We start from the raw sequence: 27,994 nt of genomic DNA, 5'->3' as shown, positions 1-27,994 counted from the left end.
AGCTAGTCATGAAAACTATATAGCAAATGGTGAATAAAATTTATACACCACAAAAATTTACACATCGAATTTCACCATAGAACGTTTTCAATAAAATAACAAAAGCAAAGCAAGCTCGGAAAATTAGGAAATTATTTTTAAAAAAAGCAGTATCAGAAAAAGTAATTAATTAAACTGTTAAAACGGTGCATAGTGAAGTAAATTTAGTTAAAATCAAGAAGAATCAATTAGGAAATAAGTGAGTATCCAATTGTTTGTACTTCATGCGTATTTAACAGTGACCGAATTAAACTCAGTTTTTTAATATCCAGAAAAATCGATATAATTTTCTTAAACATTTCAACGACAGTTCATTAACATAAACTAAGCAATGCCATATTCTCCATCGATTTTTCAATTATTGTGTGAATCACATAATTTTGATTAACTTTTTACCTAATTCTCATTGGCTTGTTCATTACCTTAAAGTGTTCTATCACATGATTTTCACATAAATGTATTAATAATAGCTGTGCTAACATTATTGTTTTCCTACAACTATTGCGAAATTGAAAGTGAGTTCAGAATCATTCAATTGTGTACAGGCATCGAGTGCTACGCAACGACATTGAGAAAAGTGTATTGCGGATGATAAAGTATGAAGCCACAACAAGTGGTTTTGTCTAGAATTTTTCTAGATAAAATCTGAAGATTCGAGAAAGTGCAGGTGCCGACTATTTTTCATGTGGATGACTCACATTTAAAATTGTTCAAATAGCTATTGTTATAATTTTAAATTGTCTTATCTCTACAATCGTGTAAACAAATTTGAATAACTATATAAGGTGTTTTGTATGTGCTAATATATGTTAAGGGCATGGAACGAACCACTTGTGTCTCTACAATTCATTAAAATCTGTGATTAACATTGAAATATCATCTGTACTCTATTATCATAAATTAAATACCTATCTGCAAATTTTACCTTTGAATTTATTATTCATGTGAGACGGAAACATGGAAATTACCATAGATATTGAGGGCAATGATAACTGACTGCAATGCATACTAAATGTTCTATACTAAATTAAAAATCATATGTTATGCAAGCGCTAAAAAAGTATAAATCATATCATGTAAACGCTTCAATATGAGTCTTTGACATGCTTAATATTGTTTCATGATAACAGAAAAAAGCTTGTCACGTTAATGTTTGTGCCTGTTTGATGTCATCTGTTTTTATATTTTTATCAAAACACAGACAAGACTCAATAAGCAATACTGACGATTACTTATTATTTATTTGTTTTCTTGAAGACATGTGGCAAAATCCACAACAACAGCAACAACCTTACTATCCACCAACCCAACAGCCAGGTAAGAATAAAAAGCTTGCATTTGACGTAAATACGTCAAGTGTAAATATTTGTAACTTTTTATCTACACATGAAAAAGCACCTTAAGATGAATTATTATGAATCACAATATAGCACGATCAAGACTGATTTATTAGCTTTATTATCAACCTGATAATTAAATATCACTGAATGTTCCCAACATTCAAGTGTCTTATGATGATTTTAATGATCCATATAATCACTTTTTGTTGCTTTTCGCACGATTTACTATTTGGAATCTTATAAGATTTTTGATGACTAAATCTTGTCACGTTTGCCAATAGCATCGATGACTGTCGCACTTCTGTCTCGCACACGTTTTTGTTATTTGCACAATTTTTTCTCGAGTTCAAAATTTGAACTTCCGTTACTTTTCAAATCTTGAATAACCGTTATTTTATTTTCCTTTGAATTTCATTTATTATCACTTTGTAGATCCTAATCAACAATTTTACGGACAAGCACCCTATCCGCCGAATCCGGGATATCCGCCAAATACAGGTTATCCACCTCAACCAGGCTATCCACCACAGACGGGATTCCAACAACCTCAAGGTTATAATCCAGCATATCCACATCAGACGCCTTACAATCCAGCTTCACCAAATATGGCACCATATCACGATCCCGAAGATTCTGATAAGAATTTCGACTTTACTGAGCAGTCGATTCGCAAGGCCTTTATACGCAAAGTTTACTCAATTCTATGCGTAAGTTTACCTTACAAATCAATCAGTGTTTAATGCTGATTATTTGTTCCTATTAATCTACTTTATTTAATGCTTAATGAATATTATTTACTCAATATCAACAGGTTCAATTACTGGTTACGCTAGGATTAATTTCATTATTTGTATTTCATGAAGGAACTAGAATGTGGGCAAGGCAACATCATGAAATGTTCTTTGTTGCACTTGGCGTTACTTTGGTGACAATGATTGGTGAGATTTGATTGATTTTTAACCGTTTTGAATATTTAAAATTTTTCAAAAAAATTTAACGGTTTTCAAAAATTTGAATTTTATTCCTGGTTTTTGTTGAGATAAATTCAAATTTTAACGGTTAAAAATTTTTAATCTAGTACTTAAAACTCTATTTCAATTCAATTCCAGCAATGGCATGTTGCGAAAGCGTCCGTCGAACATTCCCAATGAACTTCATTTTCCTAGCCTTGTTCACATTAGCTGAAAGCTTCTTGCTTGGAATGATTACTGCTTCATATGCTCAATTCGAAGTTTTCTTGGCTGTTGGAATTACAGCTGCTGTTTGCTTTGGACTTACTATTTTCGCATTCCAGACGAAATGGTATGAGGATGATACATTTATATCCTGAATGTAATAAAAAAATAATTTTTTTTATTATTTCAGGGACTTTACTGTAATGGGAGGTAAATGGCAGACGTGTTAAGTTTCAGCAATAAGACGATGTCCTTAATGTTATTTTTGTATTATTTACAGGAATTTTGTTTGTAGCTGCAATCATACTTATGCTGTTTGGTATTATTGCTATATTCTTCCCCGGAAAAACTATTACACTCGTTTATGCGTCTGTTGGGGCTTTGATCTTCTGTATTTACTTGATATACGATACACAACTTATGATGGGTGGAAATCATAAGTACTCCATTAGTCCTGAAGAATATATCTTTGCAGGTGAGAAAATTGACAATTTGCTATAAATATCTTATGTCTCACGTCTACCATTTCATTCTTCCTTAATAGCTTTGAACTTGTACGTTGACATTGTTCAAATATTCATTTACATTCTGACGATTATTGGAGCATCACGGGACTAAATTGATGAGTCATCCTTTCGGAATAATGAAGTGCATTAATATATTTTTGATGGTTGTCATTAAACAAGAGTATTACTTTGTTGGAGCTTCAAATTTATGAAAATGTTGTGTGATATGGTTGTCGACTTATACTACGATGTGTCTTTAAGCATTATTTAATTTAATTCTAGATTTCTACATAATACCTTGTTGTCATAATAATTTATTTATGTCTCATTAAAGAATAAAGAAGCTTTTCAGCTTATTCAAAAGAACAAAGAGATTTTTCCGGGGGTCTGTTTGTAATTTAGGTGACGTCTGGATGATTCTCAACAAAATTTTGTTCACTTATACATACAAAGAAATTTGGAAAAATTTATTTTTAAACTTTCTGGTAAATATCAGTTGATAAATAAATCTTAACCTTGAAATTGTTTCACGCCCCGCGTAAACAAAACGTGGAAAAATATTCATTCGAATAACATGGATTACTGTATAGAACAGACTCAAGTAGAGACTCCTGAAATTTTGTTCACTAATACAAACAAAGAAATTTGGAAAAATTGAGAAGGCCGAAAAGTCTTCGTCTTTTGTGCTCAAAGGATTTGTAAATTTGCTCAAGTTGCTGCAGGAATTCAAAGTCCCAGCTACAAAGGTCAGTATCCTGGTCAAGCATCAAATCAGGTAAATATCATTAACATTCTCAATCACAATCACAACGTTGATAAATAAATCTTAACCTTTCCTAGTTAAATTAGTGAATTAATAAAGCATATGCAATGCTTCTGTACTAACAGTATTCAACAGTAAGTAAAATATTTGACAAATTAAATCTTGGACAATTTTCTTTCATAGTGTTAGTGCATACAATAAATTCAAATTTTTGACAGTTGCAAAAATCAACATTTTAGTACGAAAACAAAGAATCAAGTTCCGAGTCAAAACAAAACATCTGTTACTTATTGTGCAATGTTCAAAAACTACTGCCTTCGACGATTCAAGTCAGTTCCTATTTTTAACGGTCATGAAAATTTCAAGCAGCACAGCGATTCATTTATACAGCCAAATGTCGCACAACTGGATCTCGTAGATTGATTGAATTCGATGAAGGTGAACATTCGTGGTTTTAAGAATTTGTGAATTAAAATAGAATTAATAACGTGAAAATGTCTGAGAATCCACAATCAATCGATGTACCATCCTCGTGCTCATCAGAAAGGTGCGAATTTAATCATTTTATCATTTGATTAATCGTAGTAAATTAGAAAGTCGCAAAAGCTGTAAGAACAAAAAAAAAAAAAGATTGAGATAAAAAAACTCTTGACGTAAATAAGTACGCATAAATAAAATGTGCTAATTATATCGACAAAAAGTGACAATTTGGCAACATAAAGTGAACTTTTCTGATAACCGCATGTCCAATTTTTATCACTTACATTAAGATTTCTCATCGAAAGCACATTTCCTGAAACACATGAGCAAGAAAAAAATTTATTTTTTGTTTTCGTCATTAAAAAATATTTCTAAAAATAAAAGATATTAGATGAATCAAGTCATTTTTCCTTAATGAATGCATGCGCTGATGTGAATCACATTAATTGCTTAGGCTTAACATTCTATAGAATCTTTAATGTCGGAGTGAAAGAGACTTGCGAATTAGACAGGTTTGGAAGAAAAAGAATTGATTAATTTTTCATTTCCATCTTCTTTATATATATATATTCTCCGTGTATGTACCGACTGACTATCTATCTCACGTAGGAAATGATGTGAAGAAAAATATTTTGTAGGTCAATATACCGGTTAGTCGTAGAGTCGCAGTCTCTCACTTGATTTTTGCTTTGAAATTAAAATCTAATTTCACCACAAATAATGACTTAGTTACTTTCGATTTCATTACTATGCCTTCATATTACTAATGTGTATGTTGCATACTATACTTTTGCATCTTGTAAACAAATTGCCCATTTCGTAGTGATACAAATGAAAGACCTGAAACTGAAAATGGAACTGTTTATTCACATGATAGCGGCTATGAGAATGAATGCTGTCCAGCATCACCCATTACGGTGCCATCCTTAAGACCACGATTGAATTCGGTAAATGCAAAGCCCAGACGTCAGCGGACAACGTCTACAAGTCAAAATACTATTAGAGCTAATGAAGCAATCATTCGATGCAATCAACGAACAATTTATACAGCTGGCCGTCCAGTGAGTAATTTTTGTGATAATTTTTTTTAGGGGTCAATAGCTTTGTGACGTCAGAAAACATTGTGGGATTTTTCCGATTTTTCTTCATTATTACGTCTTGAATCTTGTGCTTATTAGACATTAAATGTGATTTAGCTTTGTAAACAGACGTCACTAAAGAACAATCCCCTCAATATTGTTTACAAAAAAAACTAATTGCAATATTTTTCGCTAATTAATCATTAACAGCCATGGTACAATACACAAGGACAGCAAGTGGAGCCATTCGTTATCGGAATTTGTGGTGGAAGTGCTTCGGGAAAGACGACAGTTGCACAGAAGATTATTGAAAGTCTGGATGTTCCATGGGTCACACTTTTGTCCATGGATTGCTTCTATAAAGTATGTTGACATTTTGGAACTAGATCTTTTTTATAAACAAATGTGAAAAACAAGAACAAGAATTTGTTTAGCAAAAAAGCCGTTGACATTGCAAAATAAGCAACTAATTCCTCGTATTTCTTTCACTAGATATTAAATCATAAACAACATGAAGCAGCCGGACGTAATGAATACAATTTTGATCATCCAGACGCTTTTGATTTTGATCTTATGTTAGAAGTATTGAAGAAACTTAAGGAAGGACGTAAAGTGGAAGTGCCAGTATATAATTTTGTGACACATTCGCGTGAAGTTCATACAAAAACTATGTATGGTGCTAATGTCATTATATTTGAAGGAATATTAACGTTCCATAGTGCAGAGGTTTTAGAAATGTTGGATATGAAAATTTTTGTTGATACAGATGCTGATGTTAGATTAGCAAGACGTTTAAAGCGTGATATATCGCAGAGAGGTAGAGATTTAGGTGGAGTATTGAAGCAATACTCGACCATGGTAAAGCCAAGCTATTCCAATTATATTGCACCTTCAATGCAGCATGCCGATATTATAGTTCCAAGAGGTGGTGAAAATATAATTGCCATACAGTTAATTGTGCAGCATGTGAATACACAATTACAATTGAGAGGATTTAAAGTCAGGGAAACATTGGCACATTCGGAATTGCAGGATAGACCGATGCCAAGTTCATTATTTTTATTACCCGAAACACCTCAGGTGTGTAAACAATACGACGCGATTCTTATCATTCACGTGTGCTGTAAATTATTAATAACATCCAATTCTTGTTTATTATATCTTCTTCTTTTAGATAAAAGGCTTACATACATTTATACGGAATGCAAATACATCCAGAGACGAATTTATTTTTTATTCCAATCGTCTCATTCGACTGGTTCTAGAATATGCTTTAAGCTTAATGCCATTTATTGATGTATCAGTTGAAACGCCTCAAGCAATCAGCTATGAAGGAAAGAGAATGGCTAGTAATAGAATTTGTGGCGTGTCCATTTTACGTGCTGGAGAGACAATGGAACAAGCTGTATCAGAAGTCTGCAAGAATATTCGAATAGGAAAGATACTTATTCAAACAAATCAATCAACTGGCGAGCCAGAGGTAATCTCAAATATTCATTCATACATAATATTATTAAACTTGACCGAAAAATTGGTTCTTATCAATCACTCGACATTGACACATATACAATGTTTTAATCGTGCCTTCCTCTTTTTTTCTTCTCTTCTCTCAAATTTTATATGCGCAGTTATATTACCTACGTTTGCCGAAAGATATCAAGGATTATCGTGTAATCTTAATGGATGCTACAGGTATTTTAATCGACTATTTCTAGTTTATATAACCCATGACTCATAAATATTTAATCTTATCAATAATTTTAGTGGCAACTGGTGCTGCTGCAATTATGGCAATTCGAGTATTGCTTGATCATGACGTTCCTGAAGAAAATATTCTATTAGTATCTCTTTTAATGGCCGAAATAGGTGTTCATTCTATTGCATATGCTTTTCCTAAGGTAAGCAAATTTATTTACGATAAAATGAGACATTGACATTTTCATTCGAATTTGATGATGAATACTAATAGTCTATGACTACTTGATGAAATTGGTGTCAACTGTGTGCAAATAATTGAGTTGAGTGAAATGAAGGCTATTGAGGCAATAACGGAAAATTTATTTTAGACTTCAAAAATAACGGAAATTTTTGATTTGAATTTTTAAATAGTTAAGTTCAAATTTTGAACTTCTAAAATATTCAAATTTTAAAATGCCTTTAAAAAGTCGCTATATTCTTTACAACGACTAGAATAACTTCATTACTTGTTCTATTCTGCCTGTTTGTCACGTTCATCAAGTTTCTCTTTATTCTGCCATTTTCTAAATCTCTAATTCTCCTTTTCTTCTTCCATTTCAGGTTCAAATTGTTACCTCAGCCGTTGATCCAGAAATCAATGATAAATTTTATGTGATTCCTGGTATTGGCAACTTTGGAGATCGGTATTTTGGAACCGAACCAAACAGTGAATATTCATAATTTGTATACACAACACACAAATATCATGGAGAACTTGTGTTTTTAGATTCTTAACTACTTACGTTCAGTTTTTTAATATTTTTTTTTTATTATTAATAATTTTAGTTTTTTTAGCAATCGGATCTTAAATAATTGTAATTTTAGTCATGTAATTGTCATTATTTTCTGTCTTACATTTTTTTTCTTTAGTAGGATCCAAAGTTTTAAGTTCATACTTTCCCATAAATGTTCATTAGTTTTTTAATAATCGAATATTAATGTCAATTTAAAATATAATTATTGAAAAATAAAGAAAAAAACGCTATTAAAAGGAATTATTATAATACAATTAGCTTTTAATCTTGTTTTATTGAGACAAAAAATTGTTTTCCTGTTAATTAACAATTAACTTCAAAGTACATAAAATGATTATAAATCTACATGCATAACTTGTTCCTTACTTGTTTGTTTTTCAGCGCATTTTAAATAACTCGTCACCACTTTCACTTCAAATTTTCACAAATTTGAATTCTACAAAACCGTTAAATTTTAAAAATGCGCTAACGTCCTTTAATTAAGGACTACTTTTCAAATGTTCATTTGTATGTAAAGACTTATCCAAGAAATGATTGCTTTATTTTTGCCTAAAGAAAACTAATTAAACTAACGAGATATCCTTTTTACTTTTTGTTTTTTAGTGTAAAAGCAAGTCTTGGTAAAAAATTATATGAAATAAATTACATACTAAATATGAGGTTCAAACACTTTTTTTCAATATAAAATAGATTGTATATATCTTCTTAATTAAAATATTAGACTTAAGAAATGAGAGACAAAAAAGATGCAAACGTGTGGCATGAAGGAGTAAAGAAAATAAAACAATGGAATAACGACTTAAATTCTTAGAATGATCGAATCAAGTTTTGAATCTTAATGCCCGTCATTTCAGGAATTGTGGATGTGAATTTGAAATGTGCATTTGCATACTTGTTATAAATTGATTTAAGTTTTGCATCCTGTGCTGTAGATACAATCAACGCAAGGCGCTTAACAACCGGCAACATATCGGCGAGAGTATAAGTCGAATAAAATTCCAATGTTGGTGTCCATAAATCTTTATCGTTCTTCATTCCATTCATTATGTACAGTGATAGATACAATGAAGCAGCAGCGATCTATAAACAAAAAATAATTAAGTAAATAATTGATTTGAAAAATAACGGTTAAAAAATATTTGAAAAATCACAAAAAAGTTTTAAGTGAGGAACTTTTCTGTTAGTTCCAACAAAGATATACTTACTTCAGAAGGTTTAATCATGGAAAGCTCATAATCAATGCAGGCTAATTCAATGAAATATTTAGCAGCGATGTATTGCCGATCAGCCAATGATCCTGCAGCCTTTGCATATCGTCGGAGGAAGTGAATAGGAAGGGGTTTGCACAATTGAAAGTCAAGAGCTTTGAACATTTTCATTTCCATTTGAAGAATTTGTTCCTTGCCATAAGTATCATCAGTAACGTATACAAAATCACCAATTTCTGGTGGCATTAGCTCTTCATATTTTGAGGCCATAAATAAGGCAGTTACACCAACAAGTTGTAGAAATTTTCTTGGAGTATTGTGAACTGCTTGTAGGTAACGATCAATCATCGATACAGCCATATGAAATGTCTCATTTTCCAAATTAAATTGATGATGAACCTCATTAATCCAATCTAATAAAACTGATCGCATTTTTGGTGTTACATCCATTTGAGTTTCCAAGAAGTTGGAACGAATTGGGAAGATATCTTCTAATTTCATCATATAAGCGTAAATATCATTTACGTATTCGGACAGCAATTGTGGATTGCCTCTGTCATTTTCATCGATATTATCAACCTATAAAAGGACATTATTTATTAACAAAATGTTTTTGAAAAAATAATTTAAGGATATTTACCTGACTAATTAAGTGTGATGAATGACTTTCAAAATATTTTACACCACCAGATTGTTTTTCTTTCTTTTTGATTGATTTAGGTGAATGAATAAATTGAACTTCACTTGGTTTCTGTTGGGATTTCTTTAAATCAATTCCTGTTGCATATGTAGTGGTCTTTTTTATTTGATTTGTAATTGCATCTGTGATCGTCTTTACACTCTTTTCCTTTTTAATATCATTATTTTTGATGGAATTTTGTCGAGATAGAGGACGAGTTATAGCCGTGGGTGCAATGACTGCAGTTTTCGGCTTTTGTGGTACTATAGTAGATTCCGCTTTTTTCCAGCGAGTGTCAACACGAGGCTTCACATCCTTAAACACACCAGTAATTCCTTTCTTGATATCCTTCTCAACACTATCAAAGAAATGAGATTGTTGTTGTATTGGAATTTTTTTGTTTGTGATAAAAACACATGCATTTAAACTTTAACTCACCCTAATTTCTTTGAATCAATGCTTATGATTTCTCTGCGATTATGAATATCACCGAATGCCTTTCGTTTTTCATCTACCAATAATCCAGAATCGGTTTTATTTGCAGTTAACTTGGAATCGAGCAATTTTAATTTATTGGCGGGATCATGATTCTGTGAAAATGCAGATGCATTGTTTTTGTGAGATTTCATCTTTTTAAATGGTTTAATTAAGGTTTTAATGGTAAATAATGAAGAATTTAATCATCAAGATACCAAAGAAAAACCGTTAAATAAAAGAACAAAAGCGTTAAATATATAAACTAAAATTACTCACCTCCTCTCTTGGTTTTGAACGAAAACGTGTAGTCATTGCCATCTTTATTGTTTATATAAGATAAAATACCACGTAAAGTTTTAAAATTATAATTAATTAACACACTTTTTATCGAAATTCCTTTCTGATGTTTCTTGTTTGAAATTTCAAATATGAATGAACTTTGTCTTTCAGTTGATGTGTAAAATCACTTCATGTGTAAAAAAGTTTTCAAAACATTTTGGCGGTTGATGTGTATTGGTTTTTGAAAATTTGAACACCGTTAGACTTTGTTGAAACTTTTTGTTTGACTTTCTGTTTTAATTAAAGCATTTTAATTTATTTAACGTATTTAAAAATATTCGTTTCCGGTAATTTCAATCTTAAGTTAATAAACTTTTCAATCATCGTAAGGAAATGAAATTAAAACTTGGGAATGACGTAAAACGTAGCGATCGGGATCCTAAAGCATTTTAAAACACCAGCAGGCCTCAAAAAAGATTTAATTATCATATAATGATGACTTTTGGAATGTATCCAATTAAGACATAATGCATGCGAAAATAGAAACTAATAAAAATAAAATTAACACTTTATTTATGATTGATCAATACATAAATTTTACTACCTACCTCTATCTATTTACTATAGTCATAATGCCGTCATAAATCTTGTGTTTATAATAGAGTTTTTCATTTGTGACATAAAAACTTTTTTTCACGTAAATTATCCAATCCAAGTAAACAATTACCGAACAATTGAAAAGCATCATACATATCGAATTATGTTTACTTAAAAGTTGAAATCGAAGACTAAGTCTTTTCATCTGCTTTTCTTATTTCCTTCTTATTTATTGCTTAAATCAAGGGAGCGAAAAAGAGTTTTTATTTCGCGTAAACGTATAATTTAAGTACAATCAATTTAAATTTAAACATGTGTCAAATATTTTCGGATTTATTGCTTCTTTAAAGACTTTTCATTCCTTTTAGCTCCCGAAACTTTTTTATATACATTAAAATTACGATCTGCTATTCCACAAAGATCTTGGGGAATAAAAACTCTTTCCATACATGGGGTCGTTCGTAGATGAGGTCAAGTCGTGTGTTGAATATGTAGAGCAACCCCATTTGTCATCTTAAGATTTGTATTTCTATATCATACTAAAGCTGGTAAGATAGCAAGTGAGATGCAACTCACAGACCATTACTGACCTAGCCTAATATCATAAATGCAATGGAAAGAAATTCAAATTTTGAGGTTAAGCAATATGCCATTCTCAAGCTACAAATCTAAATATAGCTCATGACTCTACACACTATGTCTAAACGTTGTCTGTCATTTATGATACGAGCCCACATCTATCCATTAAAATATAGACGAATGTAAAGGAACCTATTAATGAGAGGAAAAGTCAGAATATAAAAATGTTTGTGTGAAATTTTCATGTTTTACATCCTCTTGACGGTTATTTTTTCTTTTTCTATTATTATTACTACTTGTGTCTTTTCTATATATTTTATATATTGTGGCAAAAAAAAAGTAGATAGCATCATCATCACATGGTATTGAGATTATAAGATGACGACAATTAATTGTCTTGTTTTTTTCGTTGAATCAAATCGAAATGAAAAGAAAAGACGAGTAAAAGAAGAGAGAAAAAAGGACGCAATCTGGCATATTGGCATCATTAACATTGAACCATGTGATTCTTGCAAAAAAGGGCAAAGATATCGTAATCAAGACTATTTAAGCTGATTAGTATGCAAAACATGGAGAAAAGAAATTTGTTCAAGGCAAAACTTTTTTTATTCATTTCATCCTGTACTGGTCTTTTCTAAAATAATGTTTAAAAGTCAGTGGAGGTACATGATTTATGCGCATCTGTGAAATACCGATCAGGAAAGTAATTAAAAATCTCATAGAACCGTGCAAACAATTTTTTTAATTGCCTTCTTTGAACTTACCAACTGTGAGCTCCAGTGGTCTTTTAGGATACAAATTGAAATTGAAAATAAATGTTTAAATGTCAATAGGAGAGAATTAAAGCTCAATTCAATGATTTATTAAGTTTTAGATATTTATTAAGATCTCAACAGACTTTTGACATTTAAATTTTTGCATCTTTGCGAATTCGCTTAGCATCATTTTTGAATTTGCTCTGTATCTCTTGTGCAATAATTTTTGTCTGTTTATCTATAGATTTTGAAGAGGAAGCATCTAAAACGAGGTAGGCAGGTGTACCCAGTATTTATTCATGTATATTTTAATTACAGATTATACAATAAAATTGCCGCCTTATGAGTAATAAAGGAATATTATTAAAACATTGAATACTTGTGAGATTATATCACAAATATGAAAATCATTGCGAAAATATGCAGAGAATCTTAAATTTTTCATCTCAGAAGGCATTCTACCAATATTTTACGACTAATTTCAGCATTTTGAATGCTCTAATTTTCGAGTGCTAAGCAAGAAGAAAGAAAATATACACGGTCAACCAATCAAAGTGATCTCATTTCGCATACATATGTTTTCCATAAATACGTCAAAGTGATCTAATGACAACCGAGGAAAATTTTATCATGCCTCCACTCACCCGAAAAAAACATTTATAAAAGAGAAAGTTTATAGACCTATTAGAATTATTATTAAAAATAGTTATAATAATTTGTTGCCCTACGAAAGGTTTAAGACTATGTATCTGTTTAAATTATTAATTGTCACTTAATGATGATCGCTTAAAATGTTCTTTTCACTGACATTTGAGACGAGTACACACAACGTGTTTTTGAAGAGAGTTGAGAGGACTGATGAGCATCGAGTGAGCATGAAAATGAGAGTTTTTCCGACTTTTCCCTCGTATATTTGAATGAAAATGTACAAATTTTATATTTTTTTTTCTTTTTTCTTTTCTTTCCCTTCTTAACACAGAATATTTTCTGTCCTATACTCAGTTTCATTTTGAGTGTAAAGTTGAAAGCTTTGTGTTTTGTGTGCTCGAAGAAAATTTTTCTCACATTTTCTCATACTTTATTTTTGATTTCTTTTCTTTTTCATCAAAAATTTCAAAAATAAAAATAAATAAATAAATGTAGAGGATATAAAAGAAAAATATTCGTTATCAGTAGTAGTAAATTGAGTGCAAAATATAGATAAATATTTATATTTGCTATATACAAATTTACCTGCTCACAAGAACTCCTGCTCGATACTTTCCTTCTTCAACTTTACTATATAAAGTGTAAAAAAAAATATAAAATTACATTCGGATTTGTAGACATATATACAACGGGGCAAATTCTCTCGCTACATTTTAATTCTTTTTTTTTTCTTTCTTTATTTGATTTTCCGAATTAAAATTCCGCTGATTCATTTTTCACATTAACTTTTTGAGAAGATTTTTTTTGATGATGACGGTGATGATACATAGAAGGCATCGCATATATGAAAACACTCTTATTCTCTATATCATCATAGAGCATGTTGTATTAAAATATATAAAATCTGTGAAATGAAAAGAAAATCTATTTTTTGTTTGTGATTTTTTTTTTTTAATTTCAATAATTTTTGTGCCTTCTTTCCTCATAAAATTATTATCATCATTATTGCTATTATTATCCCTTTTCTATATATTTTTTTAACGGGTTTGCAACAAGTTGTTTTCATTTCTTTCTTTTTTAAACATTGCATAATCGTAGTGTATTGATTTTAATATAAAGAAATTTTATTTGTAGCAATCAATGTCCAATGCACATCCATTACGTGTTGGGGAGAGAATATAGGAATTATCAAACACTTATCTTAAAGTTAGGGTGTGCCAATAGACCACAAAAACTATCCTTTAAGTCATAAATTACATAAAAACATCAAAGAATGACTAGAATAAATTAAAAAGAGGATGCGGCATTCCTTACAACTTATTTCCATTTCCATCTAAATTTAAAATTTTGAATAAATTTACTCAACTCTTTTGTGTCTCTTTAGTTGGAATTACTGAAATAAATATGATTCCGCTTATTAAAACAATCGCTTAATTAAAAAGCGAGAAGACTAATGCTTCCTTCATACAGACCATAATTATAATTGTGTTTAATAAAAAAAGAAAATTCCGCGATTTATGGCTTTAATTTGTTTTACAAATTTTTCTTCGATTCCATTTAAAATTTTTATTTTCATCTTTTTTAAGAAAAATTATGTTTAGACAGCCTTTCGTAAATAAAGCTTCAAATTTTTAAACCACGATAGATTGAGCTAATTATTCAATTATGACTTAAAATCATACACAAGCTTGAACGGGAAAAATTAGGAAAATTTAGCATTTTTTGTACTACTTATAAAAAGAGTTGTTTGACGTAGCATAGCTACATTCCTAGATTAAGAAGATGTGTATCTTTGACTAGGCATGTCTAGGAATTGATAAAATTAAAGAAGATTTAAAAGATGTTTAAACAGAATTCAAGATGATTTCAAATGAAGGTTGATTTTAGGTCTTTCAAGTAGACCCAAGTCAACTCGACTTCTTCCAAGTATACTCTATTCAAAATGATTATTTCCAACTCGATTCTAGTCAATTTCAAGTGCTTGAGCAAATTCAACTCAAATTCGCCCTCTGATTTCAACTAATTTCATCAAATATCACAACACTGACAACTCTGTAGCCTCAATAAGCCACTTTAAATCAACGCTAATTCCATCTTTGAAGCAACACTCTTGTATATGATAAATATAAACCGTATTCAACGCATAATAATGAAAATGAATGAAATTATCATATCAAAAAAGAGAATTCTTTTCATTACAATTTAAGCGAAAAAAATCTCAGTAATCTCTGAGATACAGCAGACATATTTTTAATTGGCACATCCTGGAATTTTAGACATAAAAGCGTAGAGAACGGGGTTTATGGGGAAAGATATATGCGATATAGATATTCTATAGACAGAATTTTATGAGGGAAAGCTATAAATTTTGATTTTGTTCATTGAGTGTCGTGTCGTATCGTATTGTGTAGTACCTATTAGTATTATATTTTATACTTTATAGTATCGTAGTCGGAGAAAAAAAAAGAACTTTCATCTCTTCAACCTATATTTTTCTTTTCATTTTCTTTCACATTTCAATTTCACTTCTTTCCTCACAGTGAGCAAGCAACATACAAAAATAGAACATATTTAAAAGGAAAAAAATGCGCTATAAATAAAATGATTTTAGTGTTTGGTGTCTTTTGTAATTTAAATAAGAAAAAGCAATGAAAATGTTTTTTTTTTGTTAGAGAAATAAATTCAGTGAGTAAAGTGCGAATAATATCTAGATGAAAAACTCATTGTGCTGTTAAAAGAATCTGTTAGTAATAAAAAGAGATAGAAGGAAAGCAGACAAAATATACAATATATAATTAAAAAAAATATTTTATCGGATATATGGTAAGTAGCACTTCTTTCGTTTATTGCTTAATACTTATTAATACAATTATAAACAATATATACATTTTCCATTCAATTCCTGCTCAACCAGCATCTCGGCACCGCATATTTTTATCAGCAATTGAGCAAAACAATATAATTGTGTGGGGTGAGGTGCTTCGCATACAAAATTATAGTAATAATAAATGAGAAAAAAGTATGCATATATATATGTACACATATCACCGTTTAGGAATTTAATATCGATATATATACACACATATATGTATATTGATGTAAACCGTAAATGATTCCGGCAGCGCGTTCGATCGATTTATATCTTATCAAAAAAGAAAATGAAATTCCTCCTTTTACGTTCATTGCTTCACTGCTGATGTTGAATAAAATTAGCGTTTTAAAAACAATTTTTTACTCTACGAAAGCAGTTCCCAATTTTCTCATCATGATGTCTTGTATGAGCATTCTTGTAATTGCTACATAGAATACCGCTTGCATTTAACGACTCTGGAAACGACGACTCTTAGCTGAATCCTTATGACTTTTAAATTTATCTTTTGAATTACCGTTTTAACTACCTTAACAACCTTATTCTACTGCTTTTTAGACATTAGACATTAGATTGTTGACAATATTTTTGTAACGAGTACTTTAAGCTGGGGTCATTTGGATATGATGTCTAATACACAAGTCGATTAATCGATTCGAAATCCAACACCAGGCCGACGTGCCTCTGACATGCTGAATTTAAATCGATTTCACTTCCAAAACAGAGTCACTGCTGCACGTAGCCGAATTTTTGATCGATTATCTGAATTGTGCTTTTCTATTCCATTCCCTCGTGAATCTGACTAAGTCGAGTTTTGTCTATCTGTAGTCAATCCTGCTTATCTCTATCTGAAAAAAGTTGTTACGTACTTGAAGGACATCCACACATCTTCAAGTCAATGTGACGATTTAACATCACTATGGTAACATAAGTGTCACTCTGGTGCTCCTCGAGGTTGTCCACCTCTGCTCTAAGTAATAATGACAGTGAGATGAAGTCTAGAGGGATGATGTCCAATACAATCCATTACAATATTGGACGTGATTTACAAATAATCCCTTTAAACAATTCCTTAAAGAGAGCATGTCAATTGAATATTTTCCCGTTAGCATTTTAAACCACATCCTTCCATTTCCATTATTGTAATGTTCACAGCTTCATAGCTTCATCTCAAATAAAGATCTCAACTTGAGTATTTTGTCTATGTTATACATTGTGTCATTCCGAATAAACGTTTTTGTAAGCATTTTTCCTTTGACTCGAACTGTATTCATTATTTTGTAATCGAAAATAATGAAGGCTCTTAAGAAAGAATCTTTCGATTCGATGAAACAATTGTTTGACAATTATTCGCTATGCCTTATATTTTTTTTGGCGCAAACATCTCAATGAATCTGTATCTATTTTTAATTTGAAATATGATATGCTGCAAAACAAACCCTGGAAATCTTATAATGTATGCTTCTCATATTCTCCATATTGATTGTTAAAGTAAATCTGGTTGAATTTGAAGTAGAAGAAGCCTTAAGAACCATCAGATCGATCAACGACATTTCTAATAAAGTTTCTATATTGATTGGTTTGCGGATCACTGTCATAGCAATTCTGTTGTTAAGAATGAACGTGGAAATTCTCGTGTATACATATTTTCTATGGCAAATTCTAGCATTGATAAATGTTTCTTATGTAGAGAATTGATGTGTTCACATCCTCTATACCAGTTCACATATGTTTTATCCACAATAGCTTGTAAAAGCTTCAATTACATTCAGATTTTGATGAAATTTGTAAATGCCAATTTTAATTTCTATCACAGCATGTTTCACACATCAAAATTTGCTTCCTTTTAAACCCACTGAGTTATATACGGGATTTACTTTTCATTTTGGAGTTAGGTTGGCATAACTACCTATCACTGATATGAATATGACGGAATGATACAGGATTTTATACAAAAAGTTTCAAATGAAAATACTTTAAGTACAGGAAATAAACTTTTGATATACCATATAAGCATACTTTCGGATCCTTAACAGTCTTACACTCGATATTTTATTCAACATTATGCTAATTCCATTCATATAAAACTTAATATAGTCATCTAAAAATTCGCTTTTATAAAATTCAAGCGCAAATATCTTTTTGACTTGATTCTTTTTTTTTGTTCCTGCTTCTTCCGCCTTTATTCGTCTTATATTTATTTAGATACATAACGAAATGTGCTTTCTGCAACATGCCTCTTATAAAAAAATTGTTTTTTTGTATAAAGAAGAAAGAAACAAAATTTTTATATACAAAAATTCAATGTTGCGCCTCGTCATTCTAGTCCTCCCCCTCCCCAAACATCATCATACCTTTTTTGCAAACAAGAAAAGCTGTTTACTTATTTTATCTATTTATTGTAGTTCCTTCTCTTCCTCTTCTAAATGTCTATTCAGGCTACTTTTGCAAAGTTAAATGAAAAAAATATATATATTTTTTAACTTTATTTATTATTTTTTTGCTTCTGCTGTTGTTTGGCACTAATTCATATTTGGTATAATACATTGTGAATTGTGAACGAAGAGGAAAAAAGCAAAAGCAAGATGAGGCAACAAAAAAAAATTGAAACTTATTATTTTCCATCACTTCATCAACAAAATATAATTTTCGCACTGAAAATTGGAAAATTTATGTCATCAACATAATATAACATACGTCGAGAGTGTTCACAAAATGATAAGAGAGTAGTGAACAATTGAAACATGATTTCATGAACATAAAATATGAGAAAGAAATATTAATATTGAATAACTAGGAATTCAACTCGTTACTCAAGATAGGAATGTAATGTTTTATGTGAATTTTCATGATGTTGGTGCTAAAATGATAAGGAATGTAAAGTACTTACTGTGAAATATTTTTGCATGTTTCTACCTAAAGTATAGCACTCCTTAGAGGTAATATTAGAATATGTACACAAAAATTCTTTCTAATTTTGTTGTAAAAAAAATGAGAACAAGAAATTATTTTGGAAATAAGGGCTGGTGTACCTTTAAAATCACCTCTACAATTCCCAAAACAGTTTCAATTAATCCATGAAGACTCTTAAAAAAGTTCATAGATTTTTTATGTGTTAGACTTCATGACACCTTTCACCTACACACGATTCCCTCATAAATTCCATTGGGGCTTATTTTTAATTACGTCTGATACTTTTTGGAGATCCGAAGGTCTTAAAGTTGCACAATTTTATAAACAACACGCTGATTTTGAAATAACATGAAATAACAAAAAAAAACCGTTAAATTTTGAAAATTTCTGTAAAAATGTTGAGGTTCAAATTTTGAACTTCATGAAAATGTAAACAAAATCATCAAGAAAGCGGTGACAATTTGTGTTTAAAATGAAGATTAACTATTTTAGTGACTTCAACATCATAAGTGAAGCTTGACATCATTCATCCACAACCCTGTTTTGTACTTACTCGAATCGTGTTAAAATATTGGCCACAATCACGCAAGATATGTTCGAAAGTGCAGTAAGAATAGTTTTGATTGGGAAACACGCTGTATAGCTATTCCATTAATTAGATCATTTCATATGATTGTCTTTGGGGATTGACTCGAAGACAGCTTCAATTTTTGTTCTGTTTGAGAGTTTTTACAAGCCACAGTTGCTGACAGTTTTGTTTTTCCTTTCGATAGACTCAGGTTAAGGGATACAGTGTCTATTGTAATATTTCATAGATTTACGATAAATCTATAAAGAATAAAGGAATGACAAATGTAGGAAACTGTACATATGACAGCTATCAAAAAAGGAAGTGAATAAGGAAAAAAATAATGATTTTCTTTTTTCTATTGTATTTCATTCTTTCCTTTAGATATCTACAAATATAAGAATTATTATTCAATAAAGTAGAATAGAGTATTGAAAGAAAGAGAAAAACTTTAAGCATGGCTGAGGATAGTTTTTCTAAGCCACAGTACAAAACGAGAAGTGCATCAATATCAGCTCCGGCAAGTTCGAGCTTAGAAGCAATAATAAATTCACAGTGTGACATTGATACACCAGATGATGGAGGTGGTACACCGAATTATAGGCGACGAAAGCCAGCAACTCGTTCACAGAGTGCTAGAATTCCGAGCGGACGAACGGTATGATAACAAATTATAAAAGTTAATGAATAAGTTAATTAATAAGTTTTTTCGGTGCTATGAACTGCTATGAACCATCATGAACAAAAGAGTAAAATGAAATTAACACACATATGTTATGACTAATTATCATACAGGTGCGCAAAAAAGTTTCAACAACATCCCAGCAACCACCAACGCTTTATTATGACAATAAAACCCATTTTACAAGTGAACCATATTTAATGGATGAAAGCGAAACACTTCATCAACCTGTAAGACGTGGTTCTCAGCGAAGGCCTGCTCAAAATAACGTGTCTTCAAATGCTTCCGGTAGGAAATCAAGTTTTTTTTCCTTTACCTTCTTCCTTTTCTTGACTTCTTTCCTCTTTAATTCAGTTTCATGATTTTCCATTTTGTTGAATATACTTATTGAGTACCTGATTGTATATCTACTTTATATGTTGTATATATACTCAAGTACAACACTCAATATACTCTCAATATACCTTTTTCTTTCTCTCTCTCTTTCATGATTGCACTTACAGTACGTCGAAAGTCAAATATATATTTAGATGTTCCCGGTCAAAATTCTAACTATTTAAGAGTAAATGATACAGATGATACCGTAACTCTAAGAACATTCAGTACTTCCAATAAAGGTAATGATAACTCAATTTAGTTTCCCCTAGTAGCTTAATTGAATTTTATAAAATGGCAAAAGCGGGCAAACAAGTTTCATTTGATTTTATTTCATGTCCACAAATAGACAAAACCGCTGTCGCCAGCACGATGAAAGTTTACCTAAATAAATTAAATTTTTGCTATTTTTTTTTATTTCTACAACTATATTTATCCATGAAGGCATAGTAAACAGAGGTGATTCATTTAGACGTCGTAGATCCAGAAGCTCCAGTCTTATTCCACCAAGTCCCGCATGTCCTATGAAATCAACAGCTGCAAGTGAAATATCAGCAAGTCCAGGACCAACAGATTCATATTCCGTCTGTATGATGGGAGCTCCAGGCGTTGGAAAAGCAGCACTATTATCTCAATTCAGAACATCCGAGTGCATTAATGCTTACGAAAGCGGAAGAGGTACTCTCATTGTTGTTTCTGTTCTATTTATACCCACACACACAATTTTTTTTTCTTTTTTCGTATCTTATAAATTTTTACTATGTACTTACATTCCTTTTTATGTTGTTCACTCAAATGAGCTTGTAGCAAAAACGAAAACAGCAAAATTCTGTCTCTCAGTTTTTTTAGCACTTTTTTTTAATATACATGCACACTAATCCACAGTTTATCGATCTATTCATCTGTCTCATACATACTAATATTCATCCACGAAAAGATCTGTTGATTCTATTGTATTTTGAGTGGAAATTGTGGTTATTCCTTACATGTTGCATCTGTAATTGGAAAGAAGATGAAGTTTATTAGCTGCTCCGAACAAGTTTTATGTGCTTTACGTGAAAATATTTTCAATTAAAATTTTTCTGCTTTTCCTGTAAGAAAATACAAACAATGGAAAATTTATATTTACGTTTTGGGAAATTTTTTTGGACTTTGTATTCATAACAACGGATGCTCTTCAACCTTAACGAAGTACAATTTATGATATTCGGAAGGTTTCTCGTCATTAAAATTTCTTCAAAAAAGTCATAAAATGATACTTTGAAGTGTCATAAAGTGCTTAACCTTTGGATGGAATAACCAATGGGGAAATCACTGATTTAAGAGGAAGTGGGATTAAACGTTGAAGATTAGAGAGATCAAAAGATTCCCCAATGGATATAAACTTTTAAATGATCCAAAACCAAAATTTTCCGCATAATAAATAAACATTTTCCTTATAAATCAATTCCAATTCACTCAAGTGTAACAAGTATTCCCTGTTTGGCTCTTTATCAATTTTATTAATTTATGTGGTGATGTGGGGCTATATTTGCTGTATATTTATAATCCCTTATCACATTAATGATTAGTTTACATGACAAAAAATGCGCGCCTTTGTATTTCCCGCCAAAAGACTTTTCCGACCTGATACATTTTTTTCATTTCTCATTCGCTCCTAAATGTATGTATGTGTGTCAAAGCTTCCTTGTTTCTGTGGATTGAATTTTTGATGAACATTGGGATCTCTCTTTCAATGTTTGATTAAAAACTTCATGAAAAATTCAATTTACATGATACGAAAGGGAAATACGCATAGCTTGATGCAAAAAAGAGTGACTACTAAAAGTCTAAATGCATTATAATCCCTAATAGACTAGCTCCATCCAGCAATTGGTTTATTATTATGGGAGGAAAAAAAACATAATTTTTTTGTCATTTATAGCTCCTTCTCACTCCCCTCATTTCCCTAGTGCTGCTGATGCTTTTTTCTGCTTTTCACCATATCCGAACAACATGACAAAGATTATTTCAATTATATCCAACAATAAAGTGATTGATGTAAAGCCGTCTGATAGATGATGATGATATTCTGCTGTTGATACATATTAAACGGCATATACTATTATAATGTTGATGGAAATTGTGAATTTTCTGCAATATTTAAGCATAAATAATGGATTCAACACAATAAACATCAATCTATACATTTTTTTATTTCTCGTGACTATAATCATGTCAAAAATTGATTTCATTAAAATCCAATTTTTTTATCGGTGCTTCTATGGTCCATGCTGTTGTTCATTCGGGTCCAGTAATTAAATTAATTCATTTTCCATCCTATTCAGCGTTAAAATGAAATTATTTTTGGAAGCTGATCAAAAATATTGATTAATAATTTAATAAATCAATAATGATTTTGGTTCAAATTGTGGTCACATACATACATACAGTGTAGAGTATAGTAGAGTAGAGCATATGAAGACTAAATACTTATACAATGATAGAATTTTTCACATTTTATGGGTGATGGAATGAATGAGAATGATTTTGATAGGCTTTAAAAAGGACGACTTTATAATAGCAGTCTATCATATTTATTTATATAATGAATTTTCTCATGTCATTAGAGACCTTTCTGCCATTATTGCTTCTGTCGATTTTGTTGTTGTTGTTTTCTTTTTGGCATTTTATGTTAATGGGCGTGCAGATGTTACTTGCTCAAATTATTCATCAATACATAAAATATATGTATATCCTACCCGATCGGTACTTATTCAAATGTTGCCACTACAATTGACTGTCAATTGGCCGAAAACAACCTGCACATCCGGCCAAATCGACTAAAAACGTCCAAATTCCCAAATGACTGAAACGACTGATTTTGTCAATTGACCGGATTACCAAAATGACTAAAAACGACAGGACTTACTGATTGACTGAATGTGGGTTACATTCGTCATTTGGCCGAAAACGACCGGATTTCCAAATTGTCAGAAAACGACCGGATTTGTCAAAGGACTGAAAATTACCGGACTTACTGATTGACTGAAAACGAACGGATTTACCAAAGAACTAAAAACGGTCGGACTTACTGATTGACTGGAAACGACTAGTGTGCCAATCGACTTTAAATAACCAGATTTGAGAATAACAACCCGACTTATCAATTGAGTGAAAACGACGTTATTTGTCAATTGACGGACAAGGACTAAATTTTGCGAATTGACTGAAAACGACCCGATTTCCCAAATGGCTGATAGTTACTGGATTTGTTAATTGGCCGAAAATAACCAAGTTCTTCATTTGGCCGAATACAATCGAATATTCCAATTTACTGAATACCACAGGATTCGTCAATTGACTCAGAATTACCGATTAATCATCTCAAGGCAGCATTCGAATATGTACCAATCGGGCTATTAAGAAGATAAAAACAGTCACAAAAACAAATAAATTTTATTTTATATGTTCATTTTCCAAAATAGATTCGCCATGCGACCAAAGCATCTCTATTATTCTCAATGGAATTGAATCTGAATTGAAGTTTCTAACTGATAGTAAAGGGAATAAGGTAAGGGAGATTTTATACATAATTCATTAAGAATAAGAAAAAGAAGACAAATAGTAAAAACATGTTTTTCCATTTCATCACATACTTCATTTATAGGATCAAATTGATGGTTGTGACGCATTTTTAATCATTTATTCGGTCGTAGACAAATCATCATTTACACGTGCCGAATATTTTCTAACTCTCTTACAAGATATGGACTTAGTCAGATCAAGATGTTGCATTTTAGTTGGCAATAAAATAGATCTTGCAAGATCACGAGCAATATCTAGTCAAGGTAAACAAGAAATATTCGTAAGCTCGTTTAAATAAAGACATTATTTTGTTTATGTATGAAAAAAGATAAAATATAGGATATAGGAGGCCTCGACGTAGAAACTCGGAAAATTTATGAAGCGGTTGAATGACTTTTATAGTCACAAGACTTTTGTCATTTTTTATTTGTTTTGTATTGTGACTGCTGTGCCATATGATAATCCCCGAGTAACGCATACATTGTTGCATTTGTCAAAGTTGTCAACTTGATGCTTGAATAAAGCAACTGCTAATCTCATCGTAATTGAGGTTATGTGAGACAGTCACGAAAGACATGCATCATCATATTCAAGCAACACAACACAAAATGACAAAAATGTGACTTTGGGTTAGTTTAGACGACATTAGTCTAGACCAGTGCTGTACATACTTGGCAGCTTGCCAGATTTGCACAACTTGGCGGTAAACCACAGCCGAAATCGCACGTGGTTCATAGCAAAATACTTCAGCGACACACTAATGTGACGCAACACACAGTTGAACAACACAGAACTACGTCATCAAATCTAGTAAGACAGCACAAAATGACAGCAATGTGACGTGTTGTCGATCTTGTCCCAACTTAGTGCCAGGCGACATTCGTCGTCTTTAGAACTAGACATACAACAATTCTAATAAATCAATGTCAATGCTACCAACAAAGTGTCATTATGTATCTATTTGTTGCTCGGCAATGTACGAAAATACAACATTCAAGCTACCAAAAAAATTCTCTAGACCCACATCAAGAATAAAATTCTTGAACCATTCCCCTTGGATGAATTATTCACCTTCGAAGGAAAAACACATCCGAGAAAAATTCAGCCGTCACGAATAAAATTTCTCCGTCGAGGCCCAATAATGAATTTTAATTTTTTAACGTCTGGAAATGTGAATGCATTTATCATCACGAGTCAGTCATTTTCTATATATTTATTGTTATTCTTTCTTTTTTCTGTCTCTGTTATTTACAGATGGAAAATGTATGGCGTGCACTTACCGAGTGAAATTTATAGAAGTTTCTGTCGGTATAAATCATAATGTTGATGAACTTTTAGCTGGTACATTAACACAGATCCGATTGAAGAAGGAACATTGTGAATTACAGGTATATAAGATGAGAGAGAGAGAGAGAGAGCAACGATATCATTCATGTCAAAAGCTTTTAATCTCACATTTCTCTTTTCTCGTACATGTGTTGCACTTTTGGATATATTGCTACCATCATACATGTCATTTCCATTATTATTATTTAATTCTAGGGCCCAAAAGAAAGCTCACGTAGTTGGTATAAAAATAGAAATGTAGTAAGAGCGAGCATGAAGGCGCGTCAAATGATAACCTGGATATTTGGTAAAGAGGACTCAAAGTTTAGAAATTGTGAAAACCTTACCACTCTATGATGAGATAAACGTAGCTTCCTTAAAGCAATACATATACCAAGAAGTAGATAACTTTAAAAAAGAAAACAGAGAATATTTGAGCATTTCGGTTAATATTACATAAATTATAGATTCCTTTTTAATAAATCTTTGAACTATAAATATAATACATGATATACATACACGTACACAAACAAAAACACATTGCGAAGCATGAAGTAACTATAAACCAAAAAAAAAAAAGAAAATCCTTAAAAATTGAAAAAATTTAAAAACTTTATTTATTAATTTTCCTCTCACGTATTCTACGTGAATTTTATATGTTACTTAAAATAAACAATAAAAAGAAAAATTTCGAGTACATATATATAGCATGAGACATTTGCCCTTTTTTTTCTTATTTTCTTAATTAATATTGCTGAAGAGAAATGAGCAAAAAAGTTGTCATTTTAATTTACATTGTTCTGGTCAGTTTGGTCGAGCAAGTTGACTAATTTGAGGAATTATCACAAAATGTTGCTGCTTTTAAGCTGCGTCATTATGACAGATTCGCTTGCCAAAATTGTGCCGTTAAAAATTGTCAAAGGAGCTATTTCTTAATGATGGTCATTAAAAAAATTAATTGAATTTTCAGCCTGCAAACATATGAACATTTAGAACTTCTATGGTGAGTTGATGGGTCATGAAGTTTTAATTCAGTGGTTCATGACATTTCCATTGATGGGATATTGATGGGACACTAATGTGTTGTGGCACACAGGTTGCACAACACTAATTTAACTACTTCATTCTCTTCAATTGCGATTCATGACATCCTCTAAAAGACACCTAAAACTGGATCTATCGATGACTACTCTAAAGACATTCACGATTCGGAATCACTCTTCACGATGTCATCAGAGCAACTTCATGCCTTACCCTTAATACGACGACATAGCGATACCCTACCAGACGCAGTGTGCTGTTCGAGATTACTACCTCTATCAACATCCTCCTTCTAATACTAAGCATCAGCAGACATCATAAATGAACGACCCCTAAAACGTTTTTCCTTTAATCTGCATCCCGACGACTGATGGTTGTTAAACAATTTTAGGCTGAATAAGACATGAATAATTCTCAGTCTACCACAATTTTTCGTTTAATTTAGTACGGATCTTATGTTTTCTTTTTTCGGTCTGTATTACAATAGACGAGTATGCTCGGTGTGTATGAAAACCTTTTTGATAAAATTTTCAGATCGGATGTCTTTTTACTAAATTTTTAAATTGGTTCGAGAGTATTAAGTTTGTTCTTTATTGCTTATGAGTAGGGTGCTTCACGGCATCCTTTCCTTTTCTGTTCGAGATAATCTGACTTTAAGTAGCAATGTCCTGTACGGAACATCAAGATGGTTTTGGCTTTGTTAAGGAAATTTAATTTGAATTTTTCAGTTTTCCCGAGATGTGCATTAATAAATTGACTGTTAAGTCACTAGTGTATGATTACCCTAATTATGATTACATAATGCGATGTATTCATGCAAATAATTATCATAATTTCATGGCTGCTTACAAGCACGACAAGCAAAATGCGTAACTTTATGGGGAAATGGTGTGACTTGAAAAAAATTTAATTTATATTCGGTTGTGCATAAATTTCAATCCCCTACTTGCAATTTCTCAATTTCCTCCTGACGACAAAGGAATAATTTGACTTTCTAGGTATTCACACTTGCGAGTATCTTACTGAATAATTTAAAGTTTTGCATGATATTCAGTACAATTTATATTTATTTGACGTATTTTGTAAGTTGGCGATTTCAATGCTTGTGTAATGAGGATCTTAATCAGTTATGCTCGATGCAGAGTCGGATCTTTGGAATCGAGCTATATGTAGGTGAATTGATTAATGCAAGGGTGAAGCCTCGGTAGACGAGTCGGTAAGGAACGGACCAGAAATCTTTAATCCAATATCTTATGAGGACATGGGTTCGATTCCCATCAGAGCCGATATATTAATCTCATTACAGCACAAGTTACGTAGAAGATATCATCATAGAATTGATTGAGTATGGACAATACATGAGATGCATTTGGTAAATCCGACCATTTTATGAAATCCAATTTGACTGTACACAATTTGCTAACGTCCCTTCTGAAAAATATCATGTTCACAAATGTTACAATCTCAATAAAAAATCTGAATTGTTCCACATTTACAACAAAAAATGATTCGTAGCTCCCATGAGTCATGCTTGCCCAAAAGTATGTCCAATTTTGA

At 31.3% G+C, this 27,994-nt stretch overlaps 4 protein-coding genes across 7 annotated transcripts; 3 read left to right on the top strand and 1 right to left on the bottom strand.

Moving 5' to 3' along the window:
- Window positions 1–80: 80 nt before the first annotated feature.
- On the top strand, window positions 81–3,430 carry LOC139085884 (protein lifeguard 1-like). Of its 3 annotated transcripts, none has more exons than XM_070634066.1 (8): window positions 81–238; window positions 1,297–1,356; window positions 1,812–2,086; window positions 2,191–2,317; window positions 2,489–2,681; window positions 2,745–2,764; window positions 2,835–3,029; window positions 3,099–3,430. In XM_070634066.1, exons 2-8 carry the CDS (start codon window positions 1,299–1,301, stop codon window positions 3,170–3,172), a joined length of 942 nt encoding a protein of 313 aa, XP_070490167.1. In that variant the 5' UTR covers window positions 81–238; window positions 1,297–1,298; the 3' UTR covers window positions 3,173–3,430. The 3 variants fall into 3 exon arrangements, with proteins under 3 accessions (XP_070490167.1, XP_070490168.1, XP_070490169.1); XM_070634067.1 differs by lacking the exon at window positions 81–238 and adding an exon at window positions 457–706; XM_070634068.1 differs by lacking the exon at window positions 81–238 and adding an exon at window positions 779–797.
- Window positions 3,431–4,210: 780 nt separating this feature from the next.
- On the top strand, window positions 4,211–7,823 carry l(2)k01209 (lethal (2) k01209). Of its 2 annotated transcripts, none has more exons than XM_070634062.1 (8): window positions 4,211–4,370; window positions 5,127–5,364; window positions 5,593–5,745; window positions 5,875–6,462; window positions 6,557–6,862; window positions 7,011–7,074; window positions 7,147–7,280; window positions 7,681–7,823. In XM_070634062.1, the coding sequence occupies exons 1-8, from the start codon at window positions 4,318–4,320 to the stop codon at window positions 7,798–7,800; spliced, it is 1,656 nt and encodes a 551-aa protein (XP_070490163.1). In that variant the 5' UTR covers window positions 4,211–4,317; the 3' UTR covers window positions 7,801–7,823. The 2 variants fall into 2 exon arrangements, with proteins under 2 accessions (XP_070490163.1, XP_070490164.1); XM_070634063.1 differs by having other exon boundaries at window positions 4,220–4,370; window positions 5,181–5,364.
- Window positions 7,824–8,138: 315 nt separating this feature from the next.
- Window positions 8,139–10,653, bottom strand: CycB (Cyclin B). Its single transcript, XM_070634064.1, has 5 exons — window positions 10,515–10,653; window positions 10,200–10,351; window positions 9,723–10,119; window positions 9,080–9,661; window positions 8,139–8,954 (listed from the first exon to the last, which is right to left on the bottom strand). Exons 1-5 carry the CDS (start codon window positions 10,554–10,556, stop codon window positions 8,682–8,684), a joined length of 1,446 nt encoding a protein of 481 aa, XP_070490165.1. The 5' UTR covers window positions 10,557–10,653; the 3' UTR covers window positions 8,139–8,681.
- Window positions 10,654–13,481: 2,828 nt separating this feature from the next.
- On the top strand, window positions 13,482–26,109 carry Rgk3 (Rad, Gem/Kir family member 3). Its single transcript, XM_070634588.1, has 10 exons — window positions 13,482–13,626; window positions 15,637–15,919; window positions 19,831–20,104; window positions 20,242–20,416; window positions 20,632–20,745; window positions 20,948–21,181; window positions 23,971–24,056; window positions 24,153–24,333; window positions 25,325–25,458; window positions 25,613–26,109. The coding sequence occupies exons 3-10, from the start codon at window positions 19,904–19,906 to the stop codon at window positions 25,751–25,753; spliced, it is 1,266 nt and encodes a 421-aa protein (XP_070490689.1). The 5' UTR covers window positions 13,482–13,626; window positions 15,637–15,919; window positions 19,831–19,903; the 3' UTR covers window positions 25,754–26,109.
- Window positions 26,110–27,994: the final 1,885 nt, after the last annotated feature.

Source organism: Chironomus tepperi, unplaced genomic scaffold, assembly GCF_022539635.2.
Source record: "Chironomus tepperi strain 1889 unplaced genomic scaffold, CSIRO-AGI_Ctep_v1 contig_85, whole genome shotgun sequence".
Lineage (NCBI taxonomy): Eukaryota > Metazoa > Arthropoda > Insecta > Diptera > Chironomidae > Chironomus > Chironomus tepperi.
This window is presented reverse-complemented; position numbering and strand designations above follow the sequence as displayed.

What these genes read in the sequence shown, in the direction of transcription:
- LOC139085884 (XM_070634066.1), top strand. Translation starts at nt 1,299, where the DNA reads ATGTGGCAAAATCCACAACAACAGCAACAACCTTACTATCCACCAACC. An exon ending in AAGTTTACTCAATTCTATGC is followed by an intron (nt 2,087 to 2,190) that starts GTAAGTTTACCT and finishes CAATATCAACAG; the next exon opens with GTTCAATTACTGGTTACGCT. An exon ending in TGAAGAATATATCTTTGCAG is followed by an intron (nt 3,030 to 3,098) that starts GTGAGAAAATTG and finishes CTTCCTTAATAG; the next exon opens with CTTTGAACTTGTACGTTGAC.
- CycB (XM_070634064.1), bottom strand. Translation starts at nt 10,556, where the DNA reads ATGGCAATGACTACACGTTTTCGTTCAAAACCAAGAGAGGAG. An exon ending in GTTCAAAACCAAGAGAGGAG is followed by an intron (nt 10,352 to 10,514) that starts GTGAGTAATTTT and finishes GCATTTTCACAG; the next exon opens with AATCATGATCCCGCCAATAA. An exon ending in CCATGATTAAACCTTCTGAA is followed by an intron (nt 8,955 to 9,079) that starts GTAAGTATATCT and finishes TTTTGTTTATAG; the next exon opens with ATCGCTGCTGCTTCATTGTA.
- Rgk3 (XM_070634588.1), top strand. Translation starts at nt 19,904, where the DNA reads ATGGCTGAGGATAGTTTTTCTAAGCCACAGTACAAAACGAGAAGTGCA. An exon ending in CGTGTCTTCAAATGCTTCCG is followed by an intron (nt 20,417 to 20,631) that starts GTAGGAAATCAA and finishes TTGCACTTACAG; the next exon opens with TACGTCGAAAGTCAAATATA. An exon ending in ATTCAGTACTTCCAATAAAG is followed by an intron (nt 20,746 to 20,947) that starts GTAATGATAACT and finishes TTATCCATGAAG; the next exon opens with GCATAGTAAACAGAGGTGAT.